The 23,243-nt window shown below is 35.4% G+C and overlaps 2 protein-coding genes across 2 annotated transcripts; one reads left to right on the top strand and one right to left on the bottom strand.

Moving 5' to 3' along the window:
- Positions 1–28: 28 nt before the first annotated feature.
- On the top strand, positions 29–5,404 carry LOC106175601 (U5 small nuclear ribonucleoprotein 40 kDa protein). Its single transcript, XM_013557680.3, has 9 exons — positions 29–243; positions 601–730; positions 1,668–1,761; positions 2,170–2,335; positions 2,646–2,768; positions 3,253–3,456; positions 3,842–3,903; positions 4,278–4,381; positions 4,714–5,404. The coding sequence occupies exons 1-9, from the start codon at positions 130–132 to the stop codon at positions 4,761–4,763; spliced, it is 1,047 nt and encodes a 348-aa protein (XP_013413134.2). The 5' UTR covers positions 29–129; the 3' UTR covers positions 4,764–5,404.
- Positions 5,394–23,154, bottom strand: LOC106164016 (aspartyl/asparaginyl beta-hydroxylase). The gene is made up of 13 exons (XM_087019454.1): positions 22,969–23,154; positions 16,513–16,680; positions 16,103–16,335; positions 15,461–15,619; positions 14,865–14,943; positions 14,424–14,560; positions 11,308–11,502; positions 10,625–10,762; positions 10,061–10,196; positions 9,553–9,644; positions 8,994–9,124; positions 6,987–8,602; positions 5,394–6,645 (listed from the first exon to the last, which is right to left on the bottom strand). The coding sequence occupies exons 1-12, from the start codon at positions 23,003–23,005 to the stop codon at positions 8,452–8,454; spliced, it is 1,656 nt and encodes a 551-aa protein (XP_086875580.1). The 5' UTR covers positions 23,006–23,154; the 3' UTR covers positions 5,394–6,645; positions 6,987–8,451.
- Positions 23,155–23,243: the final 89 nt, after the last annotated feature.

Raw genomic sequence — 23,243 nt, 5'->3', positions numbered from 1 at the left:
TTGAACGCAAGGAACTCTGGGATGCAACTTCCTGTTTTCCGTCTGTCTGTACGTCGCCCAAGCCGGCGGCATTGTTTATGTTGTAAATCGTATTTTAAGCCATTTAATATACATTTTCCAAGCTCAAAAATGGAAGCTGGAAAGAGGAAAGCTCAGGACATGGCCGTAGTTGCCATGAAGAGACCGAGAAATGAACTGGTGTATATGGAAAATAAAGAAAATGGTGCCGTAGTACAGTCAAGTGTAAGTAAACTGAGGCAAGATGTGTGCATGTGTCCCGGGGGGGGGGGGGGGGGGGGGGGGGGGGGGGGGGGGGGGGGGGGGGGGGGGGGGGGGGGCGGGGGGCGGGTGCGAGTTGTCTACCTTTAGCACACCTGTTCGAGTTTTTATTGGAAATGCCAGCGAATGAGTATTTGAGTGCATTCATTTCGCTCTAAATTCACTAACTGGTGTAACTTGGATAAAAATAGGTGAGTGGTAATTTAAAATAAGTTTACATTGATTTTTAAATCTTTCTGTCAATGATCTATGTAAGTTTAGCAGATTTAGCTCACAACTGCATTAACAAAGACATTCATCGTGATCACTCTTTTTTTGCAGGGTCCTCCCAGAACGTCCAATCTCCTGGCCCCCATCATGCTGTTATCAGGTCACGAGGGAGAGATCTTCACCTCCAAGTTTTCCCCAGATGGGACCATGCTGGCCTCAGCAGGATTTGACAGATTGATATGTAAGGAGGGCTTCTTTTTTAGTTTTTGATGGCTTGTCCAAATCTAAGGGTTCATGCCCATTGAAACTATCAGCCTACATAGATCACTCCAATTCCATAGAGACTGAATGTTGTCAGTTTAACAGATTTATATACCTCCTTTGCTTGTTCCCAATGTACTCATATAATCACCAGTTCTTTTGTATTTTATTCAATGCCAAGAGGAAGCATGTTTATCTGTTTAACTGATTGCATTCAGCAAGAGTGTCCACGGTGTTGGATTGATCTACGTAGACTGATAGCTTCAATAGGAATGAACCCTAATAGGCTAGTCTATAAGAGTATGATTATTTAGGCTAATTGAGAACCATCTTTTTATTTATTCTTTAATTTCTCCATTTGCTCATGTATAAGTTACTTAGAAAATTGTTAAGAAAATGAAGTAAGGAAATAGATATACACTGATAGAAATATTAAAGTGATAATAACTCTTCATTTCGGCCAAAAAATGAATTTTCCTGGAGTAAACAACAATTTTCCCATACTTACCAATGGTTAATGAATCCATTTTTACATTCGAAGTTAGTCCCTGGTTTTTTTTCTAAAAAGTTTGGTTTTTTGTTAAAATCTCTTAAGAGATTTTAACAGAGTATAGCCATCAATGGAGGTCACGTGGTCTAAAGACAAGCTCAGATATCAGAATAATAGCTATAACAGCCGTTTTTGTGGGAAAACAGAATATATTATATTTTTATGAGTCACTCACAATGTTTTTATTGTGAAATACAGATTTCATACGAAGAGTTATTATCCCTTTAACTTACCAGTCAATTTCAGTTAATCATTTTTTTAAAGACTTAAAATCTATACAAGTGAGATCTATTCAATCCTGTTTGATGAGAGAAAAGATATTTTTAAATTAAGATTAAGGACAGATGTATCTGTTTTTTATTTGCAGACTTTTGGAATGTGTATGGGGAGTGTGAAAACTTTGCAGTGTTAAAGGGACATTCTGGAGCAGTGATGGAGCTGAATTTTTCTACAGACGGAAGGTAAGAGGTGTGAGCACTAACTCCACAGAGACTCTCGCTGAACGCAGTCAGATTAACAGAATCACATCCCTTCTCTTGTTTCCAATTTATATACTCGTATAATCGCCAGCCTTACTACTATATGTACTCAGGAGGTAGAGGAGGAGTATTTTATCAGATAGACACACAAGACATTTTTACAGTTATATCCTAGCAATACAGAACCAGTTTATCTGAAAAATTCTGAGAATAATACCAGGTAGCATTTTTTTCCTATCTGCAAAGTATGTCATGTGTGACTTGGATGTCCAACTTAGTAAAAGATAACAGCACTTTACAAGATTGATAATGATATTGTATTACAATTAAACTATTTTAAATGTGTTTTTGATAAGGCATTGCTAAAATTGCATTGAAATATTTTTATAGCCAACTTGTCACTTGTGCTACCGACAAAACTATTGCATTATGGGATATTGAAGTTGGCGGGAGGATAAAGCGGTTAAAAGGACACACATCATTTGTCAACAGCTGTAACTTAGCGAGAAGAGGACCGCAGTTGATATGCAGTGGCAGTGACGATGGCTCTATTAAGGTATTATTTGGAGATCACACAAGATACCATCACTTCATTACTTACAAAGGAATGTGCTTGTAATATGATTTTTTTTACTAACATGCTAAAAGCTTACGAAAAAAACAGCCAGACATTCAGGCTGACAGTTATAAAAATTTATGTATCACAAAATGAAAAAAGGCAATGATAAAGAGAACGGAAGCAGAAATGATATAGATTGAGATTCTTCTTCAGTTGTCGGGCATTTTGTGGCAAAAATATTTTCTTGGTCAGTAGTAGGGACAAAATAAAGCTGCACTGTGTAAATTTAATGTCTATTTTTCTTCAGTTATGGGACAGCAGGAAGAAGCACGCTATCCAGACATTCCAGAACACGTACCAGGTGACTTCGCTGACCTTCAATGACACGGCAGAGCAGGTCATATCTGGCGGAATTGATAACGAACTGAAGGTAAAAAATTGCTGCAGTATAGACTTATTTCCAAATATTACCTGATTTTGTTCCTGTTTTTTTAGACAAAAAAATCAAACCATTTTATATCATGTTGGGATTAAGCAGAACAATAAGGCACTAAAACTGTTTTTAATTGAAGTACTGCTGAAATGTAGACTGATGTATTTCCCCACACTAGTGTAATGCAAGACATTCTCATTGAGAGTAAAGCCAACTGGAAAAATTCTTTCTTTTAATTTGATATACGAAGAAACCAAGAAAAGACATATCACCAGCGCTTGTGTCTCTCTGTGTTGGGGGAGTATGACACATTTCTTGCATCCTCAATAGCTGAAAAGCAGTATTTCCTCTTTGCTTCAAACACTGGATACATTTCAACCTTAGAAGCAGCCTTAAAAGCAAGAAGCCATGTTTAACATTACCGAATTACTTCTTTTTTATCTATTTATTTATTTTAATTATTGATTTTTATAATTTTAAGGTGTGGGATCTCAGAAAGAATGACATCCTATACAAGATGCGTGGTCACACGGACACTGTGACCGGTATGGAGCTGTCCCCCGAGGGGTCATACTTGCTGACCACCGCCATGGACAATACAGTCAGGGTGTGGGACGTCAGGCCTTTCGCACCACAGGAGAGATGTGTCAAAATTTTCACTGGGAATCAGCATACGTTTGAGAAGGTAAAGTGATGAATAATGATTGATTTGGCCAAATTGGCGTGTGTGTGTGTGTGTGTGTGTGTGTGTGTGTGTGTGTGTGTGTGTGTGTGTGTGTGTGTGTGTGTGTGTTATTTGCAGCTAAACAGATTGTGCAATAAAGTTATTATTGAAGACTATTAAAAACCATGAAAACAAAGGAGTAGTGCAAAATGTTATACATGATGATAATAAAAGTTTAAGTGAATTTCAGTTATAGATAAAAAAGTAATTTGGAAGCTGAAATACATTATGACTCATAAAAGATATTTAGAGAATAGGTTTTCTTAGAAATTAGTCTTTTTGTAAGACACACATTTAAAAAATATGAAATTATGAACAGTTAGATATTGTAAACGTTTCTCTCCAGAATCTCCTGCGCTGTTCTTGGTCACCAGATGGCAGTAAAGTCTCAGCAGGCTCAGGAGACAGGTGAGATATAGAAAAGTCAATTACAGTACCACTTTATGTCCACTACTGTTGTGCATTACATGTTTTCTCTCTCTCTGTTTTTAGGTCTCTTTTGGTATCTTCAGTGTCTCCTCACGTGATCTTCAACTGGTTGATGATTTAAAAAAGAAACAAATTATGTGTGCATTATCTTAACTTTTTTCTGTTTTGTTTTGAATGTTTATAGACCTACAGTGTCTGTTAGTAGATGATACATGTGACTATAATGAAGCTGCATCCTTCTGATGAGGATTTTTGCTGGTTACTGATTCAAAAAAATTTAATGTGAATGTGTAGATATTTTCAACTAGAAGTCCAATAATGTTTGTAAAGTAGCATTTGATATGTGTTCACAGGTTTGTCTATGTGTGGGACACAACAACGCGGCGGATATTGTACAAACTTCCAGGTCATGCAGGCTCTGTTAATGAGGTGGACTTTCATCCTACAGAACCCATAGGTAGGTCAAGGTCATATCACTATTGTTGCCCACTAGATCAAGGTTAATATAAATGCTCCCACCTTTTTTTTTTTTTTTTTTTTTTACAGATTTATATATTAAATGACTTTCTCTATAAGATTTGTCGTTATTTGTTTTTTTTTTACCAATGTTGTCATGCTACATGGCCCTTACTTTGTTCTACTTTTCTGTTTTAAGCAGTGAGTCTTGTAAGCAATCTTTTTAGAAATAATTACCAGAAATACTGATTTTTTCATCAAGTTTAAAGAACTTTTTGCCCGTGGTTTCATTGTTTTTTTCATTGTTTTGAATTCTTTTTTTCTTCTTTTCAGTGCTATCATGTTCAAGTGATAAAAATATATACCTGGGAGAAATTGAATGATATTTGCCATCATGAAGGAAGGCAAGGAAGGGAAATGGCCATGGGCGATATGGAGTTGAGTCAGTGAAAATGAACTGAAAATTGGGCAGTGGAGACATTTGTCTAAGATAAATATTATGGTGAACAATTGAAGTTCACTGTAGAACAGCTACCATGGTAGATGCTCTGGATTGTTTTTATGGGAAAGGAGGCTTTAGAACCTGCAACAAAAATGACCTCAAAATAGGCAAAGAAATTGTCAAAATTTTACTGAATGGCTTCAGTTTTTCTGAAATTTGTTTCGGGACCAGTGTTAATGTTACAGACTGGTTAACTGACAAATGTAAAACTCCAAAGTTAACTCCCGAATGCTTAAGTCAAGAAAAATCAAAGTCTTAATCATTAAAAAGAATTTTTTGTTTATGATCAAGCATCTTGACCTACCTGGAGGAAAGAGGGTTTTTGCTCCATGTCAAAGTTTTGCAGTTTTAAGATATTACCATTTTGCGAACTCGTAAAAAGAGACAATGCAAAAGCCTGCATTGTACAACAGATTTCAGCAATTACTTATAAGACAAAAAATGTATAAAGAATTATGTACAAATCTCTTTGAGATGAGAGTTTTATATTGTAAAATATACCAAATCAATATACCAGAAAGAGTATTTTATTCTGTTATAATAACAATGCTTTACATCATCTTGCATCTTACAATACTCATTTAAACACAACACATAGAATTATACATACAATATGTAACAATTGCAGCATATGCCTAATAATATAACAAATATGATATATACCATAAGAAAAAAATATCTGACCATTTTGAAACAAGGTCTTTGTGCATATTAAATGTTAAACTGTATGACATAGTATAATTTTGTGGACACTTCTTTCATTATTCTGTACTCCATATGATGGGGTTGCTCATAACACTTAAATATGATAACTTTCACAAAAATTAAACCTTTTGAACGCATAATACTGTATTACCCAAAATATTCCATTTTAAGTATCTGCAGAAGATACTTCCTAAGTACCGAAAAAATAATAATAAAAAACCCAAGTAATGATTTTCTGGGAGGCAACTGATAACTGACAAAATATTCCAACACAATACACCAAATGGTCCCCAAAGAAATATTCCCTTCTTTATAAGACCAATCTATATCAGTTTCAACATAAACCTGGTAACAAAAATTTTCCCATACAGACTAACGGGTCCAATTTGGATACCCGTCAAACTTGGCAATTTTGAAACCCTTGATATATGTACGTGAATATGTACTTTGTGTCACCAAAATACAGTAGTGCCTCAATCTTTTCAATGGGGAAAATTGTGAATTTATCAGATCATTGTATTTTTTAACGTTTTTAATATTCCTATAGAGTGGTACCAATAAAAAACTGACAAGTGGGATTACTAATAGTCAATACAGTAAAAGGACCATAAATGCTTATCTTACATAGAAATATAACTTTTATCATTCGTGAATGATGTATCTGAAAGAATGAGAATTTTCCACATTTAAGAGACTGAACCATTACCAGGAATAATTGGCCCAAAAGAATCATTATGCACTGTAAAAGGCTAATTTACATCAGAATAAACTTAAACCCATATTTGGACAATGAGGTTGATTGTCACCAGAAATTGTCATGTCTTAACTAATTTGAAAAGGAAATTATACAACTGGTAGAAAATAAGACAAGTAAATAATACAACTGATAGAAAAGAAAGCTGATTTTTTTCTTTTTGATTGTCAGCAAAAACAGTAAGTTTATGCAATAAGTTATACACTTTGGTCCTGCCACTATATATCAAACTACCACATTGATCTGGGTCTTGAATATTTTACCTACAAATCACACATAACAATATAAATCATACATACAAAATCTTAAAGGGATAATAACTCTTCGTATGAGATCTATATTTCACAATAAAAACATTGTGAATAACTCATAGAAATATAACATATTCTGTTTTACCACAAAAACGGCAGTTATAGCTATTATTCTGATATCTGAGCTTGTCTTTAGACCACGTGACCTCCATTGATGGCTATACTTTGTTAAAATCTCTTAAGAGATTTTAACAAAAAACCAAACTTTTTAGAAAAAAACCAGGGACTAACTTTGAATGTAAAAATGGATTCATTAACCCTTGGTAAGTATGGGAAAATTGTTGTTTACTCCAGGAAAATTCATTTTTTGGCCGAAACGAAGAGTTATTATCACTTTAAGCAGATTGAAATTTATCACCAGTCTTACAATGCATTATATTATTTAAAATTTTTCTAACAATACTTGATTAATTCATTTATCAAATTTTTGATTCATTCACTTGACTTTTCAACTAGTCTCACATAATGCTGAACAATCTAAGTCTCATGCCAAGACGAGCGGGTTGACACACAATCCCCTGAGCCACCCTTCCCAATAAGAGCCTAAATTCTTAACAATTACTAATATATATATATATATATTTGGTGCTAGAAAAGGACTATAATGCGATTAATGCTTTTCTGCAGCTTAAAAACTGATTGACATTTATTGATGTCCTCTGACGCATACTTTCCTACTGTAACAATGGAAAACTAGCTCAGCACAGACTTCATGCTAATTTTTTTTAATTAGCCCAAAGTTAACTAAAAACTGACCTTCACTCTCTGCATATTGCAGCCTTTTCAGGTGACCCACAAAATTCAGGGTTGGGGAAAAGTCAATCTAATTTACTTACATACATTAAATATTTTTCTGTGCAAGCACCAGGTTAAGAATTATTTGCACAGTGTTAAATGTGAGAGTAAGATATCATATTATGCAGTGATTATATTGCTGCTTTCATCCTTTGCTTGTAAGCTTTTTATGTCCAGAAATTTTTAAACGACACAACTCCCTTCAATGTCTCTCCTTAAAGCAGGTAAATATAAAAGATGGAGCTATATGAGAGTTGCAGTAATATCATTTTAATGAAAAAAATATAAAAAATCTAAATAACTGAATAACTGCAGCAGCTAAAATAAAGAATGGCTATTCCAATCTCTAATCTGTTGATTAGTGAGTAGGATGAGTTGTCCAAGAAAGTCTTTGTGGATTAGATATATCAAGGCTCAATATTCATAATTCTGTAATAGACTCGACTAGCAAAGTATCTTAAATATACCAATTTGGAATGTTTTCACAAGATTCAAATAGATTTGGTATACTTGAGCCATCATGCATGGGCATAAAGGCAAGTATGTGACAGAAATCAAGTCATCTGTCAATATTTGTTTTTGCTAAATAACAAGTAAGATCCTTTATGACCTAGCCTAATGACAATGCTGATAATTAAATTTTGTGATTTTCAAATAATAGTAAAACCTGCATAACTCCTAACCTAATAAATAAAATCTTCTTAACCATTTCATGTAAATTTTAATTGCAAAGTGACTATTTCTTTGATATTAGCTGAAACTAATATCAAAATTGCCCAACTTCAACGAAAGTGTTGAAGTTATGTGAAGTCTTATTGTAGTTTCAAAATCACAGGTGCTACACACCAAAATCACCATAATTATCATGGTGAAATTTTTTTCATTTATTCTATAAAAGCAAATGATCGGAACTAATAGACCATAATTTTTTTAAATTATCATTTTGAATGAACCTTAACTAATGACAAAAGGTAATATGCCAGTCATTGTTAACGCAAAAAAACTTAAATTGGGGTCAAAGTCCGCCTCTGTTCTGCTGTAAGTTCAGGGTGCCAAAAATCCACGATTAATACCAGACGGAATGAGTCGCCATCATGCCAAACTTCATGCTCGAATGAGTCATCAAAAATGATGAACTTTCCTTCCTTCCAGTGCCTGCAAAAAGTAATTGTAATCATGAGTTGATTTTTCATCAAAATCCTAAAAGAGCTTGCACTTTCATTCTCTCTGCTGAATCTGATAATAATAATAAACAATGTTATGCTTGACTAAATAATGAAAGACATACACCTTATGTGTGCATCTGTGTGTGTGTGTGTGTGTGTGTGGGGGGGGGGGGGGGTAATTTCTTGATTTCTAGTTTCATGTAAGCAGCACTCAGACTCAAACTCAAAAATATTATTTAAGTATAAATCATTTACTCTTAACTAAGGCAGATAAAAACCCTTTGTCTTAAGTTAATTTGTCATCCTCAAATTATCTTAATTTGTGAGACCAACCCCCAGTGACCAATACCTGGACATTGTCCACCAGAGTGGACACTTACCTTATTTCCTCCTGCACTCTGATCCTGGGCCCCTCTGGCACCACTAACCCCAGATGGGCTCGTATTCGGCAGTTTGTGGGCCCACAATGAGGCCACACATGGACGCCAGGCTGCATCACGGAATATTTGATCTGAAATGTAATTTATGTAATTTAATTCAAAATTACCACTTAAAAAAAAGCGTCTTTTTGTACAGGGAACTTTGTCTCAAATATGGTTCAAAAAATCTTTTTATTAGAGATTAGTCGTGTTTCAGATATCCCAGTTAAAGTTCAAGGAACAAGGCTACATCAACATCTGTTTCTTTCTGTGACAATTAACTCAGCTCATATCAAATAAGCATATAGAAATATCAGGACAGTTTTACTAAGAAAATCAAGATTCATTTGAGAACTAAAAAAAGTTACACTCCTTGCAAATTCATACATCTCTTTCACTTTTAGGTTAAAACAAACAAAATCTCAAATTGAATACTTTAGCACTAATAGTGACTTGATAAATATTTCCATCTAACACTTGGTTATAATAATAAGCCTGTCTTGACTGATGATGGCTTTACCTGCCCCCTTTTGCATGTTTTGGCATCTATAATTTTATCCACGAGGGCACATGTCTTAGGAGCCTTTTTGCAATTTTCATCTCTTCTTCTTCCTGATGAGAAAAAAAAATTAACGATAAAACGACAAAGTTTCAGTCAGTAAAAACATCCCGTCTTTTAATTTCACAATGAAATAAAAAAGAGCTGAACCAACACTGGTATACAACTTCAAAGGTAATTATCATTTCCAAAAAGTGCCTTCAAACTAACAATGTTGCTGATGTTTTATTAATCATTCACCATTCACTTCATCAAGCTTATCATTTCAAATAAGCTTATAGATGAGGGAGGGGAAGGGGGAAGGAGAACGGAGGGGAGAAACACATTTTCATACTCTGGCTATCCAACTCTACAAACCATCCTCTTGATTTAACAACCAGCACAGAAAGAAATACCATTCTGAAAATTTCAAAGAGATGATAAATGTGGGGAATTGGAAAATGCCTCAGCACAACTCCCTCTAAGTTACCTTGGCTGTACAGTGTAAACTGTTTCCAGTCTCCTGTATCACTTAAATTTTCATCTTCGGCCTCAAAGAGACCCTTCTTGACATCCATGTTTGCCAAACCTTCGTCTCGGATTGTCTTCCAATTATCTTCCAACAACTGGTGGGATTAAAAGAATTGTTGCACAAAATAAATCAGAAAACAAAAATAATTTAAATCACATACGAACCTCATAATGGCATTTAGAGTATATATATTTATAGTAGGCATTAAAATTAGGTATTATTTGATTGGTTTCATAAATTTATGATTGAAGTTGGGAGAGCAAGATCAAGCTGTGATGCCAGAGTGTCAATGCAATTTTCATGTTTTTCAGGTGACCCATCAAAGTTCAAGTCCTTTAGAGGAGTCAACTTTTAGTGTAACAGAAATAATAACTGAAAAATTTATAAACATTTTACTATTAACAATAATAACAATGATGATAGTAATAATATTTAGCCAATGACAGACATTGTAAATCCAGAAAAGTGTGTGTGTGCGCACACGCGCGTAATGGCACATGCGTCCCTATGTAAACCATGTACCTTTAAATGTTTCTTGTAAGTAGTCTCCTCTGGTGTCCACCATGGTCTGCTGGTCAGTGAGTTCACATTGTACAGTGACCGCTGGTACTTGGACTTGAAGTGACCCCTCCTTGTGCCCTCCTCATAGACCTTGTAAGCCTGAATCACACAGAGCGATTAGATGAAGTGAGACTTTTCATATTACAATAAAAAGCGGAAGAAAAGGAAAAAAGAAGAAGAACAACAACTATGCCATTCCGTCGAATGAACTCTAAACTTTAATACTTCTAAAGCTTTATGGACACTACAGTTACTTGATACACCATACAAACCTATAAGTTTAATTTTTTCTAGGTGACACTGATGATAAATGAACTAAAATGTAGCACACACACACACACAGACATAGACACACACAGGCATAGACACACACAGGCATAGACACACACATACAGGCATAGACACACACATACAGGCATAGACACACACATACAGGCATAGACACATACAGGCATAGACACACACATACAGGCATAGACACACACATACAGGCATAGACACACAGGCATGCACATGCACACTCACTCACATACACACTCACTCACATGCCCACTCACTCACACACATACACATACTAAAGAGCAGCTGGTCCACCTAATCAATTCTGGTCAAATTTAGTGATATATATGACTTGAAATTCTTACCTCTTCTGTTCTATTTAATCGTTGCAAAGCGTCTCCCAGTTGGAAGTAAAATCTCCCGTGGTCAGTTGATGGGTCATTCTTTTCCAACCCTGACTGCAGTAACTCCACAGCCTTCTCGTACTCGTTATAACTGGTCTTGAGGATAAAACCTAGGTGCACTAGTGCATAGGCGTTGTTGGGGTCTCGTTGTAGAACCTAAAAATTAGAAAATATATGAATAAAAAGCTGCATGACTGAGCAACAGCACACTGACAGGATTTGACAAGTAAACTTAATGTGAAACACTGTCCATCTACAAAATTACCTAATCTACAGCTGAGAACAGTGCAATGTAGGGTTTTTAACCATGTTAGCTTTCTTAGATAAATCCCAGAGTTAAGTATCAAACTGATCTCATGCTTTTACATATGTAGTCTATTTTGTGTAATCTTTGTATTTGATTTATTGAGTCAGTCTTCACCTTTAGGCACCAGCCTAGGGCAACTGCCCACCCAAAGAGGCACGAGACCAAAAAAAAAAGTTTAAAAAATAAAAAGTTTGCCCAACTTTAAGACCCTGATTGATGAAAAGGTAAATAGTCTAATAAGTCTATAAAGTTTTTGGCAATGATTGCTGTCATCAAGATAGAGTATACAGTGACATGATTGTGAATCAAGCAGGAGGCTATTGATGTAGGGCTCATTCCCAATAAAACTATCTTTAATGTAGATCGATCCAACTCTGTAGGCGCTCTTGCTGAATGCAATCAGATTAACAGATAAACTTCTCTTGGCGTTGAGTAGAATACAGAAAAGCTTATGATTTTCCAAGTATTTTGGAAACGAGAAAGTACCTGCAGAGTTGGACTGATCTACCTAGAACATTATTTTTATTGTGAATGAGCCCACAGCCTTGACCACTCCTGACTGAAATGCTGACCAGGGTCACTCCTCCAATTTCACCCATTCGGACAAGCTAAGGATTATCGTAAGAAAACTGAGCGTTCAAAATGGGGAAAACCTACATCCTTCACTTCTGAATTTCCCCAGTTTTTGATGTTATACAAAGTCTGTCAGCTTTCTAAAACTCTTTAATACATATTAAATGAAGGGAACACAAATTCTGCAAAAGGAGGAAATGAATCACATCAGTATGAGTAGTTCAGTAAAACATTAACCTACATTTGTAACAGATTACATACTAACAGTCATTCCTTTTTTTTTTTCTATTTACTTTTTTTTTCGAGAATCATTTTATAGCTGTATTATCACAATACGACCTGTATGATCCAAAATGCCTGCAGTGGTGTTTAACCCCTCCTATTCTCTCTCATTAACTCCTAGTCACAATCATAAACGATGGGAGTCGATCAGCTTTGTTGACATTATTATGAATCACATTCGTCGATTTAATCCCTCGTAAAATCAGTCTAGCCCCCAGCTACATGGCCTGAAGCTTATGACCATAAAATTCCTTCCTTTGGCCTGTCTTGATCTTTTCTGCCCTCTTTTGGCAAAGGATACTTCACCATAATATGACAGTGTAACAACACTGATGGGTTACACCGGGTGGAGTGATTCTACATTGTTTTCTGTCCCTGTACATTTACTTTCCCTTGATCTGTGGAGGAATTTGAACAATTTTATGCAGCTACAGTAACATGATTGTGCTGTCTACTTAGTTTTGGAAAAATGGACAATGTGTGTGAGTTTGTGGAAAGGGGGTGGGGGTGGGGGGGGAAATCAAGTGCCTATACTTCCTAAATTTCTACCTGGCACTGGTTTTTGTGAAGGTGGTTTTGAACACATCTTTGACCCCATTCCCAGAGATTAGATCGATCCAAACTAGATCAACCTAACTCCCTGGGGGTTCACGCTAAATAGATGTCAGCTGAGCGGGCACGAAAGTTAATTACAGCTTGTAGTAGGCGGGACGGACATTTAAGCCGGATTATCTGACAGTAATCTAGTGAGACTCCCCACAGAGATAGATCGAACTAAATGTCTGGGAATACGCCCTTTGTCTTATCTTGCAACTATCCTACTTACTTTGCATCAACACCAACACAATGAACAGTCATAATTCTTTGTTTTTTTGCACATATAATATATTTAACAGAATCAGAAGCCAAGACAACATATATACAACATAAACTGAAACAGCTGCCAAGAAAACATGCCAAGCAATGTGTTTATGATTATTTAACAACGCTGTAGATACACAGGAGGGTGGTTTTCTTGGAAGCTTCTACGTGATGATCCCAACTTTTTCCTCGTCTACCGTAATTGTTCACAAATTTCAAACTTGATTTTTTATTTACTGTCAGACACTCTCAAAACATTGTCTGACTTGAAACCTATTTACAATTCAGACATTTCCAATTAAGTTTTCAGACAATTGAAAACAAAAGGCTGTTTTTTTTTGTTTTTTGTAACATAATTGAATAATTTTGTTCAAATTTTAGAAATTTGTGTACAGCAAGAAGGGCATACAAATGTTGTGATTTTGATAACTTACTTGAAGTCATGCTGGTTTTGAATTATTCTGAACATTTTTTGCCCTACACCTACGACAGTGCCAAGAAAAATAACTTCAAAGCATATTACAAGCTTTAAGGAACTATTTTCTTGTTTATAAATATTTCCTATTAGATATGTATTTCTCAATTAACACAAACACACACTCTCACAAATGTACAAAAGGCACTAAAACAGCAACATGATACACCAACTTCTTGGAACTAAATTTTAACATTTTTATGCTAGGTCTTTTTGACAAATACTCAATGTGGGAAATGCAATATATCAAGTTTGTTAAATATTCACCTTGCTTTGTTCACGTATTGTTCAGTTTGTAATGTACTCTGTAATGTGCTGTAGAATGTTGTATATTGTATTGTACGTTCTACAATATTAAAATAATATTTCAGTGACTGTGCACCCATAAAAGTGTATGTATTGTATTAAGTTATAAAACTGTACTAATGCAGTGTATTGTTTGTATTTGTACTGAAATGTGTTTTTTGATTCTGTGATGTATTGCATGTTCTTGTATGTTTGTCTTCTGTATTGTGTTTATATATGTTTAATAAAAAAAAATTGTTAAATATTAGAGGGCTATTGTTGTGCTGTTCTTACTTCTTCAAAGACTGTCTTGGCTTGATTGTTTCTTCCCTGCAAAAGTAGCGCCACCCCCATCTCGTTTCTCAGCTCAGTGTTGTCTGGAAATCTGCTGATGAGTGTATTCATTGTTTGGGCAGACTTACCCGGCCAACCTGAATTGAAATATTATTTCCTCCATTATTCACTTGTTTTAATAATATGAAATGTGCCACAAATTTGCTATGCAATTAGTCATAAAATATTCATTCTCTTTTTATTTTCATCATTCTAGTTGTTCCATTATAATATCAGCCAAAATTACTTTAAAAGTTTGATTACATATCAAAAGTTTTACTAATAGATCTAAATTGTAACATTTCAAATATAAATCAAGTGCAGGTGCCCCAGATAAAACAAAAAAGTATAATGCTTCTTAATAAATAGTAAACTAGATTACTCCATACTTTCTTCAAGTACCTCTAAACTTTTGACGATCGGCACATCGCTTTCCTGCCATCATTACAATGTCATCTGGGACATCTGGAAGATCCAGGACCTGTAACCATGACAACAAAGTAAACAATATCACAAAACAGCCTGAAGTTTTTTTTTTCATTTAACTTAAAACTTTTTTTTTATTCTTAAAATGTTAGCACCTGTTACGCAGGTATTTACTATTATGAACTAAAATGTTCTTATAAATTTGTATTTCTAGTAAGACGGAAGTTACATGTATAATCCAAATATTATAATTCACAAAAGCTTTAAATTGGTTCATGAAAAATCACAAGTTTTAAAGAGTCTCCATGGATTAATAATAACCTGAATTAACCACATTACTCAATGTCAGACTCCATTACAAAACCAATACTTGACTTTTTAAAAGTAAATTTGTATGTTGTGTGGTTTATAATCTGAGTGTGGTTCTAGCATACCTGAATGCTTAGACTACAACAAAAAAACAAAGCCATGTCAGTGATAGGCATTTCTCAATTTTTCGGGGGTAAAATGTTAAACTTAATAATTAAATAACCAATCTAATAATAATAATAATTATAATGGCCACATCCTACCTTCAGGTACTGCCCAATGGCTTGCTCCAACACTGCATTACTCTTCTGCTGGTCAGCTAGTTTGTCCAGTGCTTGACCTTTGCCGTAATTTCCTCTAGGACTGTTTGGTTGCTTAGCTAGAATGTCTTCATACTTGGACAGAGCATCTTTATACTGACCCTTAAATAATAATAATAATAATAATAATAATAATAATAATAATAATAAATATCATTACAGGTTTAGATGATTAGCAATAATTTCATCACACTTCACAGGGAATTCTTTTACTGACCCTAAGGGACCATTACCAGACCCTATCATACCAACTGTGGATCGACCTATCTTCAAGGGGATTTTCTCTAAATTACAATCAACTTAAGCCGCTTAGATGTCTGTTACGCCTGAAGCTGCTAGGGTGTAATTAATTATCATTTAGCAGCTTCAGTAGGCATGTCAGACATCTTAGCCACTTCAGCTGAAAGCATTTTTGCAAGAAGCCCCTTGGAGATGGATTGATCCTGTTAGATCAATCTAGGTATGGGAACCCAGTCTACCAACAGTCTATCAACCCCCCGCCCCCCCCCCCCCAAAAAAAAAAATAATAATAATAAAATTAATAAAAAAAAATTAAAAATATCTACCACCCATTTTAAGACTCACCCTTTCCATCAAGCCATCCGCAGCATCCAGAGCCCCACGAATGGCAGCATCCATTTTATTGGTAATTGCATCCTTGGTATCTTTCTTCTTTTTGGTCGAAGATGATGTGTCTTTCTTTTTCTTAGTATTGGTAGCTCCATCTTTCTTTTTAGAAGTTGTTTTAGCTCTCTGAGTCTGTGGTGTTTGGATGTTTTCTTCCTTTTGTTTTTCTGTTTCCAAATTGAGTTTTGAATCTTAAAGGATAGAAAAACTAGTAGATCTTTTCGCCACAAAAAGCAACAGTTTTCATATTTGTGACTTTATATTTTACTTATTGAAACAAATTTTATAATCGAGTTTAGACAATGATCATCATTCACCTTCATCAACTTTTAAATTTAGGAGATAAAAGATACAGACAACATCCTTACCGACAATTTCTTTCAAGCCAGCAACATTGTTAATGTAACAGTATGACAGAACTGCTGCTACTGCTATTGTTACTAACAGTAACAATTTAAAAGCTGTTGTTGTCGCTGTCTTGTCTGTTTTCTTCTTCGTAGGTCTACTGGTCCCATTTTCATTGTGTTTTTCATTCTCTGAAAAATGAGACATTCATAAAAGTCAATGTAGTCAATGATAACTCCTCAGCCAGAAATTCAAAAATTCAAAAAAAAAAATTTGGTTAGGATCGTGGCTATTGGCAAACCAGTATAAGACCGCATTCTCAACGAATTGAGCCAGGCTTTACAAATCCTGAGAACTAAAAATGGCGGACGTACATGAAAGAAAAAACGCCTAATCTTTTAATAGTCTCTCCGCCTCTCACACGCCTCCCCACACGTCGTCCCTGCGGGGTACAGTAATTAAATCTCGGCTCCGTTTGCCATGTGGAAGCTATCTGAGAAAAAGAAATGAATTGGCTCATATAGCAGCTATGAATTGGGATCAAAATTGTTATTTTACGTTTTTCCTTGAGTCATCAATTTCATCTCAAATTATTAAATTGAAATGCTCACACTATTATAAATTTTGAACATATAATTGATTGCAGTTTAGCCTGGCTTTGCCCTAACCTTTTGACCTTTTAACATCATTTTCGATCACGAAGAACAACAAGGGCCGGGTAATCTATCCAAACACGTTTTTTTTTTCTTACTTTTAATCATAAAGCGGCGTGGAGTATTCAATTGGAGATTAAGACGGCGACGATAATATCCATTGACTCTTACGTCAAATTAAATGCTTTTAGAAAGGGTTTTTAAAAGGATTTTCTAAGAACATGGAGTCGACAAAAAGTATGTTCGGAGCTTAAGCAAGCATTTAAGGAAGATAATCAACGATCATGGTAATTGCGTGTAATCCACGTGCCCGGGTCCCTTTAGATCTTATCGGACGCTCCAAAGAATTGCGGAGATGGAGAAATGAGAGGATGATCTTATCGAAAATCCCAATCTACCTGTACTTTGGAGTTTTTAATCTAACTTACGTGGCAGGTAAGCTCTGATTAAACGTGTCACCAAAATCTTTTGTTCGACTTTTAAGAAAATTTAAAAAATGTCAAAGAAGTGCCACGTCTTACTTGTAATTTTGTCATCTTATGTGACATTTTGGCTTTACAGCTTATTTTGATTGTGGTGAAAATTTTTATCTTTTTTTACCGCAATTCATTTGTCAGAAGTAACCTTCATCGATAACTACATCTAGTTGCTGACGTAGCAAATCTGTTTTTATTGCACTTTTCTATTAGTCTCTGCCAGCATGGTTATATAATGTTTTCAAGGAATGCGACCGGCTACCATTACCAATAAATTTGTTACAAAAATTGTTTTTTGAAATTTGCTTGGTTTGGTGCATGAAAGCTTGCTCTGTCAAATTATACATTACCGATACGGGCTGTCACTAGTACCTTCTGTTTTTTTCCAAATTTATATCAGAATATTCTATCTATCGCAATGAGTGAAATGTCTGGCATATATTCATATAGCAAATATTCTTTTATGACATTATTCATACAACTTATTCAATCCAGATTTAGTTCACGTGTATCTTGATGGAATGCTTTCAGCAAGCAGTTTTCTAAGAACTTTATTTTAAATTAATGGTTTTATATTCCCATCCTTCTGCTGAAACGAACAGTTTGCTTGTTGTTTCATGAATAAAATAATGAATAAAAATCCCTTCTCCATACAATGTTCTTCGTTTGAAATTATCCTTGTTGAACAGTGAACGAAAATAAAGGCAGTCTCAAGAAATATGTTGATGGAGAGAAAGGAAGAAGGTGACGTTATCGCAACTCTCAATTTACCTGTACGTTGCAGTGATTAAACTGTTAGCTTACGTGGCAGCTCTGATTAAAAGTGTCACCTGAAAATCTTTTGTCCAACTTAAACTTTCAAGATGTGCCAAGTTTGATTTCAATCACGCTCCCTGCGGCAACTGCCGATACGAGACCAGCACCTGACAACAGTGAAATTATCATCCCTAGAGGAAATCTAAAGCACGGAGATGTCTGCTCGCCAGTTGTCCAAAGTTGGTAAGTTGGTACAGTTAAAAAATATACGAAAACCTACACCCTAGAATAGATCACAGAATTAAGGAATGTGCTTTTGTGCGACTTCATGTAGCCCTACTTCTACAATTATTATCATCATCATTGAAAAATAAGACTCTGCCCACCACCAATTAACTCAAACATTACAGAAAGAAGGTTCCGTTAAGATTTACACTGTTATATTGTTGATGTGATCTGTAAGTTTGATGTTCATTACATAGGATTTTTATTTTTGACAGAGGTCGGAGGGGGTGAAAAGTGAAAAATACTTTTTGGTATTAACTCACTTTCAACACTACATTAGACAAAACTAAAACACAGTAAAGCAATTTCTGGACAAAAACAGCAATTTCTTTTCAATGTTTTATTTTTCTAAATAAATGTCAATTTTACGAATCATTCTTGTAAATTACAAAATAATAATAAAAAACATGCTTTGTGCTCTTTACGCTGCTGGTTCCCTGTTTAAACACTCCACACGTGACGCAAGTGTTGCAACTGATATGTTCATTTCCGACAAAAAGTAGTCAATAAAATTGCCTAAAATATCTGTAACACTGGCCGGGCAGACCATTTTGCATAATAATTTTGGTCCTTTCTTCACTATAAACTGAGCCACACAACAGGGGTCAAATTCCTGCTTAAATCAAGATGGCTACTCCAGCTCACTTTCCCGCCATTTTGCATTAATTTGACACATGTAGTCGAACGTGTAGTGTAAAATATCAATGAAGTACTGATTGGCTTAAAAACCGGAAGCTTGAGGAAATGAACCAAGCGTTTACCTCGGCACAAATGGCCTTTGTTTACAACTTGTAGGCAGTCATGTGACGTGAGAGTACCGTGAAAAAGATCAGTCGGATGTCGGTGAAAAAAAACAAAATTAATTTTGGTTTCAATTTTATTTATTTTATTCTTTTTTGGCCATTTTAAAGTCGGCGGAGCTAAAAAAACAAGTTGTTTGAAAAAAATGCCTTACACCTTTTAAAAGAAGAATCGCGTGCATAACTGCTGATGAGGGTAAGGATTGACTGGGCATCCTAGTAGTCTCTGTTGGGACTGATTTTTTGCAAGAAATCAATAAATCAATGTAAATCACTCTTAAACGTTCCATTCTAACCAGGGCAAAGTCATGTTTGGGTTGCATCGGAGCGTAACAGAGGACGATTTAATAGCCCACAATTAAACAGGATCATATATCACGTCTCTTTTCAAACATGGTTGTGTTGCCGTAAGGTGAGAAACACCCCGCCGTCACCCTATTTGCATAAGCCCACCCTTTCTTATTCATCCCTGCATGTGTGTAAGATGTACGTAAGATGTCCGTAAAATATACATAAGTCGGCATTGTCCCTTAGCTTACGAATTTTCACACAATTCTTTTGTCCTCTTAAGGGGCGTACGTAAGACAACTTAATCGTTTTTGAAGTAAGCATATCCGTAATGTCATCTTCTCTGCACAAAACTGTATTTTTAATGAATCCAAAATTATATCTGAAAAATTGATAATTTTTCTTAGTTGAAATGCTTGAGCCATTACCATACCTATAAAATTAAGGAAAAACAACAGGCAACTAAAATTATTTTATTACTCATAAAAACAGTGATATATATTATGCACCTCATGAAGTTAGTATCATAAATTTCAAAATGTCCAATTAAATCCACTCACTTTGCTCAACTTGAATATAAGTGTTTCCTGCCGTGCTATATACAGGCCCGTAACCAGCAATTTTAAAAGGGTGATTCTTTTCCTGAAAAAGTGGACTTTTTAACATGAAACCCTCATGTACCTAGATTAAATTTTGAACAGAGGGGACCTTTTCCCAGCAAAAGGGAGATTATTTTGACCCCCCCCCCCCCCCCCCCGGCTACGAGTCTGATATAAATAAAAAAAAAAACATCCAAACATTGGATTGAACTTCTCAACTGTTCTGAAAACTGAGCAGCCACCTTTATCAAATGCATTAACATGACTGTTTAAGAACATCAAAGTGCAGTGGTATTTTTTCTCAGAGCAATTCATCACTAATGACGGCAACAAGAAAACAAGGTGTGTTAGTCTTTTAGAGTGCTTGCCAGAGAAGACATGTGTACTAGCATTTTAATAACTGGCTACTTGGCATGTGCGATAAGGCAAACAGCGAATATATGCCAAGTTACTTGATGACACAACATGCACTGACAACTTATATGTGGTACTGGCTACTTGGCATGTGCGATAAGGCAAACAGCGAATATACGCCAAGTTACTTGATGACACAACATGCACTGACAACTTATATGTGGTATTTGTAATTTATGGGCTACTTATATATGATTTAGGGCAAAAGGAAAGAGGGGTGGATCTACCACTGGTATTAGTTGTCTAAGACTGGGTTCCCATATTTAGGTCGATCCAGATGGATCGACCTAACTCCCTGTAGGTTCACGCTAAATTGCTATCAGCTTAAGAGGCTTAAATGTCTGTCACGCCTACCAATCAGCTAGAGGTAAAGATAATTACCCCCTAACAGTTTTACTAGGCATGACAGACGTTAGTTTGATAGCAATTTAGTGAGACTCCCCAGGGAGATGGATCGATCCAAACATCTGTGGGAATGGTCCCATAATGGGGAAAATTATTTACTGGTCTATTTCGTGCTTGACCGTCAGTCTTACCTACTAGTAAAGGTTAAAGGGGTATCTAAGAAATCAACATTACTTTCGGCTAGAATAAATATATATACTACCTGAGGCAAAAAGAAAGAGACAGACATCTAGACTCTTATCATTGTCTTCTTTCTCTTATTTAATGGAGGGATGTTGGGCAAAGCCTTCCTCAAGAAAACTGCACCATGAATTTGCCACAAAAAGTCATTTTTATAAAGAGCAATATTTTTTAAATGTTTCAATGTTGTCACATAATCTGGCGTGACATGTGACTAAACAAATCCCATTGACCAAAAAAATTTCGTGAGAAGAGTAAACAAGTAAAAAAAAAAAAACAGACGGGACTTGATAGAATTGGTTTGGCTTAAAAATCATTTTGAAATTTAGAAACCCATTCAAGCGCAATCATAGCATTTATTACGCAACTTTTTAATTGAGTGGTGTAGTGGTATCTAATGTTTTCAACTAAGAAGTATCCACAGCAAGGAAATGATAGTGGCAATTTCTTTAATAACAAACAAATTACACAGAATGGTAATTAATTGTCTATTTCTACATTATTCAAGATTTAAAAAAGTGATTCATAAAAAAAATTATATTATTTTGAACAAAGTACATAGTTCCATTAAAAAAGAAAAATAAAATTTGTGAAACAATAAGTGAACAGAGAGTAAACAGCTGGTCAGACAAGAATACTGTCTTCTCTTAACTGTTAAATCCTTTCCTATCCTGAACTTCAAGGTCACTGCAATTCTTTGACATTCAAACCACACACTTAACTTAACACACTCTTAACAATTTGCAACAAGGAAGTTTCCTATGTAAATGGCAAACAGCCATCCAGTCCACCATTCAGTGCTTCACGGTTGTTAAAAGCTGTGGAACTTGTTACTAGAAGGACATGTGACGCAGTCATTTCCAAAGGATACCTGTTGTATATTTCTGATTTCTGACAGTGCAGACAGGCCAGTAAACTATGACAAGAGTTTTTTTTATGATCTCTATATAGGATGATTAAACAATGAACATGATTATTCTTTACTTTGAGACTGAAAAATGTTACTAATAGTCTCTATAAAGTAAGAGTAATTTAGTTTGATTGTTACCGTAAACTTCAATCAAATGTTGCTGAAGTTGAGACATTGCAAGGGGTGGGGCATGTAAGGGTGGAGATGTGAAACTGAAGAAACTGTCCTTCCTTGGCAGTGAAAAAGGTAATTCTCAGGAAACTAGCAAATCTCTGGATCCACAATGTGACATTATCAAGTACTGATTGCAAGTGCTTTACCTGCTGTGCAAGACCAATACACTGCAGTCTTGCAATCAATAATTGCTTCATTACCTACACTATAAAGAAAGTTCTAAATATAGAGGCAACTAAAGAATATCAAACCTTAGTGCATGTCTACCAACCAAGGTTATTGCTCCTATACTTGCTAATAGTACTTTGCTAATTTGTCTCTTTTGGGTCGCATCAATTGAAAATACATTAATAAGAGTAATATAACCGTCAGGAGGAATTTGTTTTCAAGGCACATAACTGAAGCCTCATGCCATACAGGTACAGGTAAGAACTGCGAACTTCGTTTGTTTCACTACCGACACCTTCACAGTGCACAAGTTTATCTTTAATGCTCAAACTCAATTAATATTTTTACAATTCCTCGACAAGATAAATTACCTTTTTTGTCCTGCCCCCCGCGTTTTCTGAGGCCCATTTTGTCCGCTCTGCTACACGGCTACTGCTTTGGCTTAGGGATCACCATAAACTGCATGCGAATGTGTTTTAATCCACCGCTCGTCATGACAGCTACCGCATTAGTGCGTGCGTGACAACCTTGCATGCAGGAAAATTAGGTCAAGCTCTTCTCTGACCTACTGCGCAGACGCAGCGGCACTAAACGCACTACTTTAAAATATGTTGTACAATGTTACACGTTTTGGGGAATAACTGGT

Source organism: Lingula anatina, chromosome 8 (assembly GCF_051362555.1).
Source record: "Lingula anatina isolate TDL-2025a chromosome 8, LinAna3.0, whole genome shotgun sequence".
Classification (NCBI taxonomy): domain Eukaryota; kingdom Metazoa; phylum Brachiopoda; class Lingulata; order Lingulida; family Lingulidae; genus Lingula; species Lingula anatina.
Note: the sequence above shows the minus strand (reverse complement) of the source record. Positions and strands in the feature narration are given on the sequence as shown.

What these genes read in the sequence shown, in the direction of transcription:
- LOC106175601 (XM_013557680.3), top strand. Translation starts at nt 130, where the DNA reads ATGGAAGCTGGAAAGAGGAAAGCTCAGGACATGGCCGTAGTTGCCATG. An exon ending in TCAGCAGGCTCAGGAGACAG is followed by an intron (nt 3,904 to 4,277) that starts GTGAGATATAGA and finishes ATGTGTTCACAG; the next exon opens with GTTTGTCTATGTGTGGGACA. An exon ending in TCATCCTACAGAACCCATAG is followed by an intron (nt 4,382 to 4,713) that starts GTAGGTCAAGGT and finishes TCTTCTTTTCAG; the next exon opens with TGCTATCATGTTCAAGTGAT.
- LOC106164016 (XM_087019454.1), bottom strand. Translation starts at nt 23,005, where the DNA reads ATGGGCCTCAGAAAACGCGGGGGGCAGGACAAAAAAG. An exon ending in GTTTACACTGTACAGCCAAG is followed by an intron (nt 9,645 to 10,060) that starts GTAACTTAGAGG and finishes TTTTCTCATCAG; the next exon opens with GAAGAAGAAGAGATGAAAAT. An exon ending in AAACATGCAAAAGGGGGCAG is followed by an intron (nt 9,125 to 9,552) that starts GTAAAGCCATCA and finishes ATTACATTTCAG; the next exon opens with ATCAAATATTCCGTGATGCA.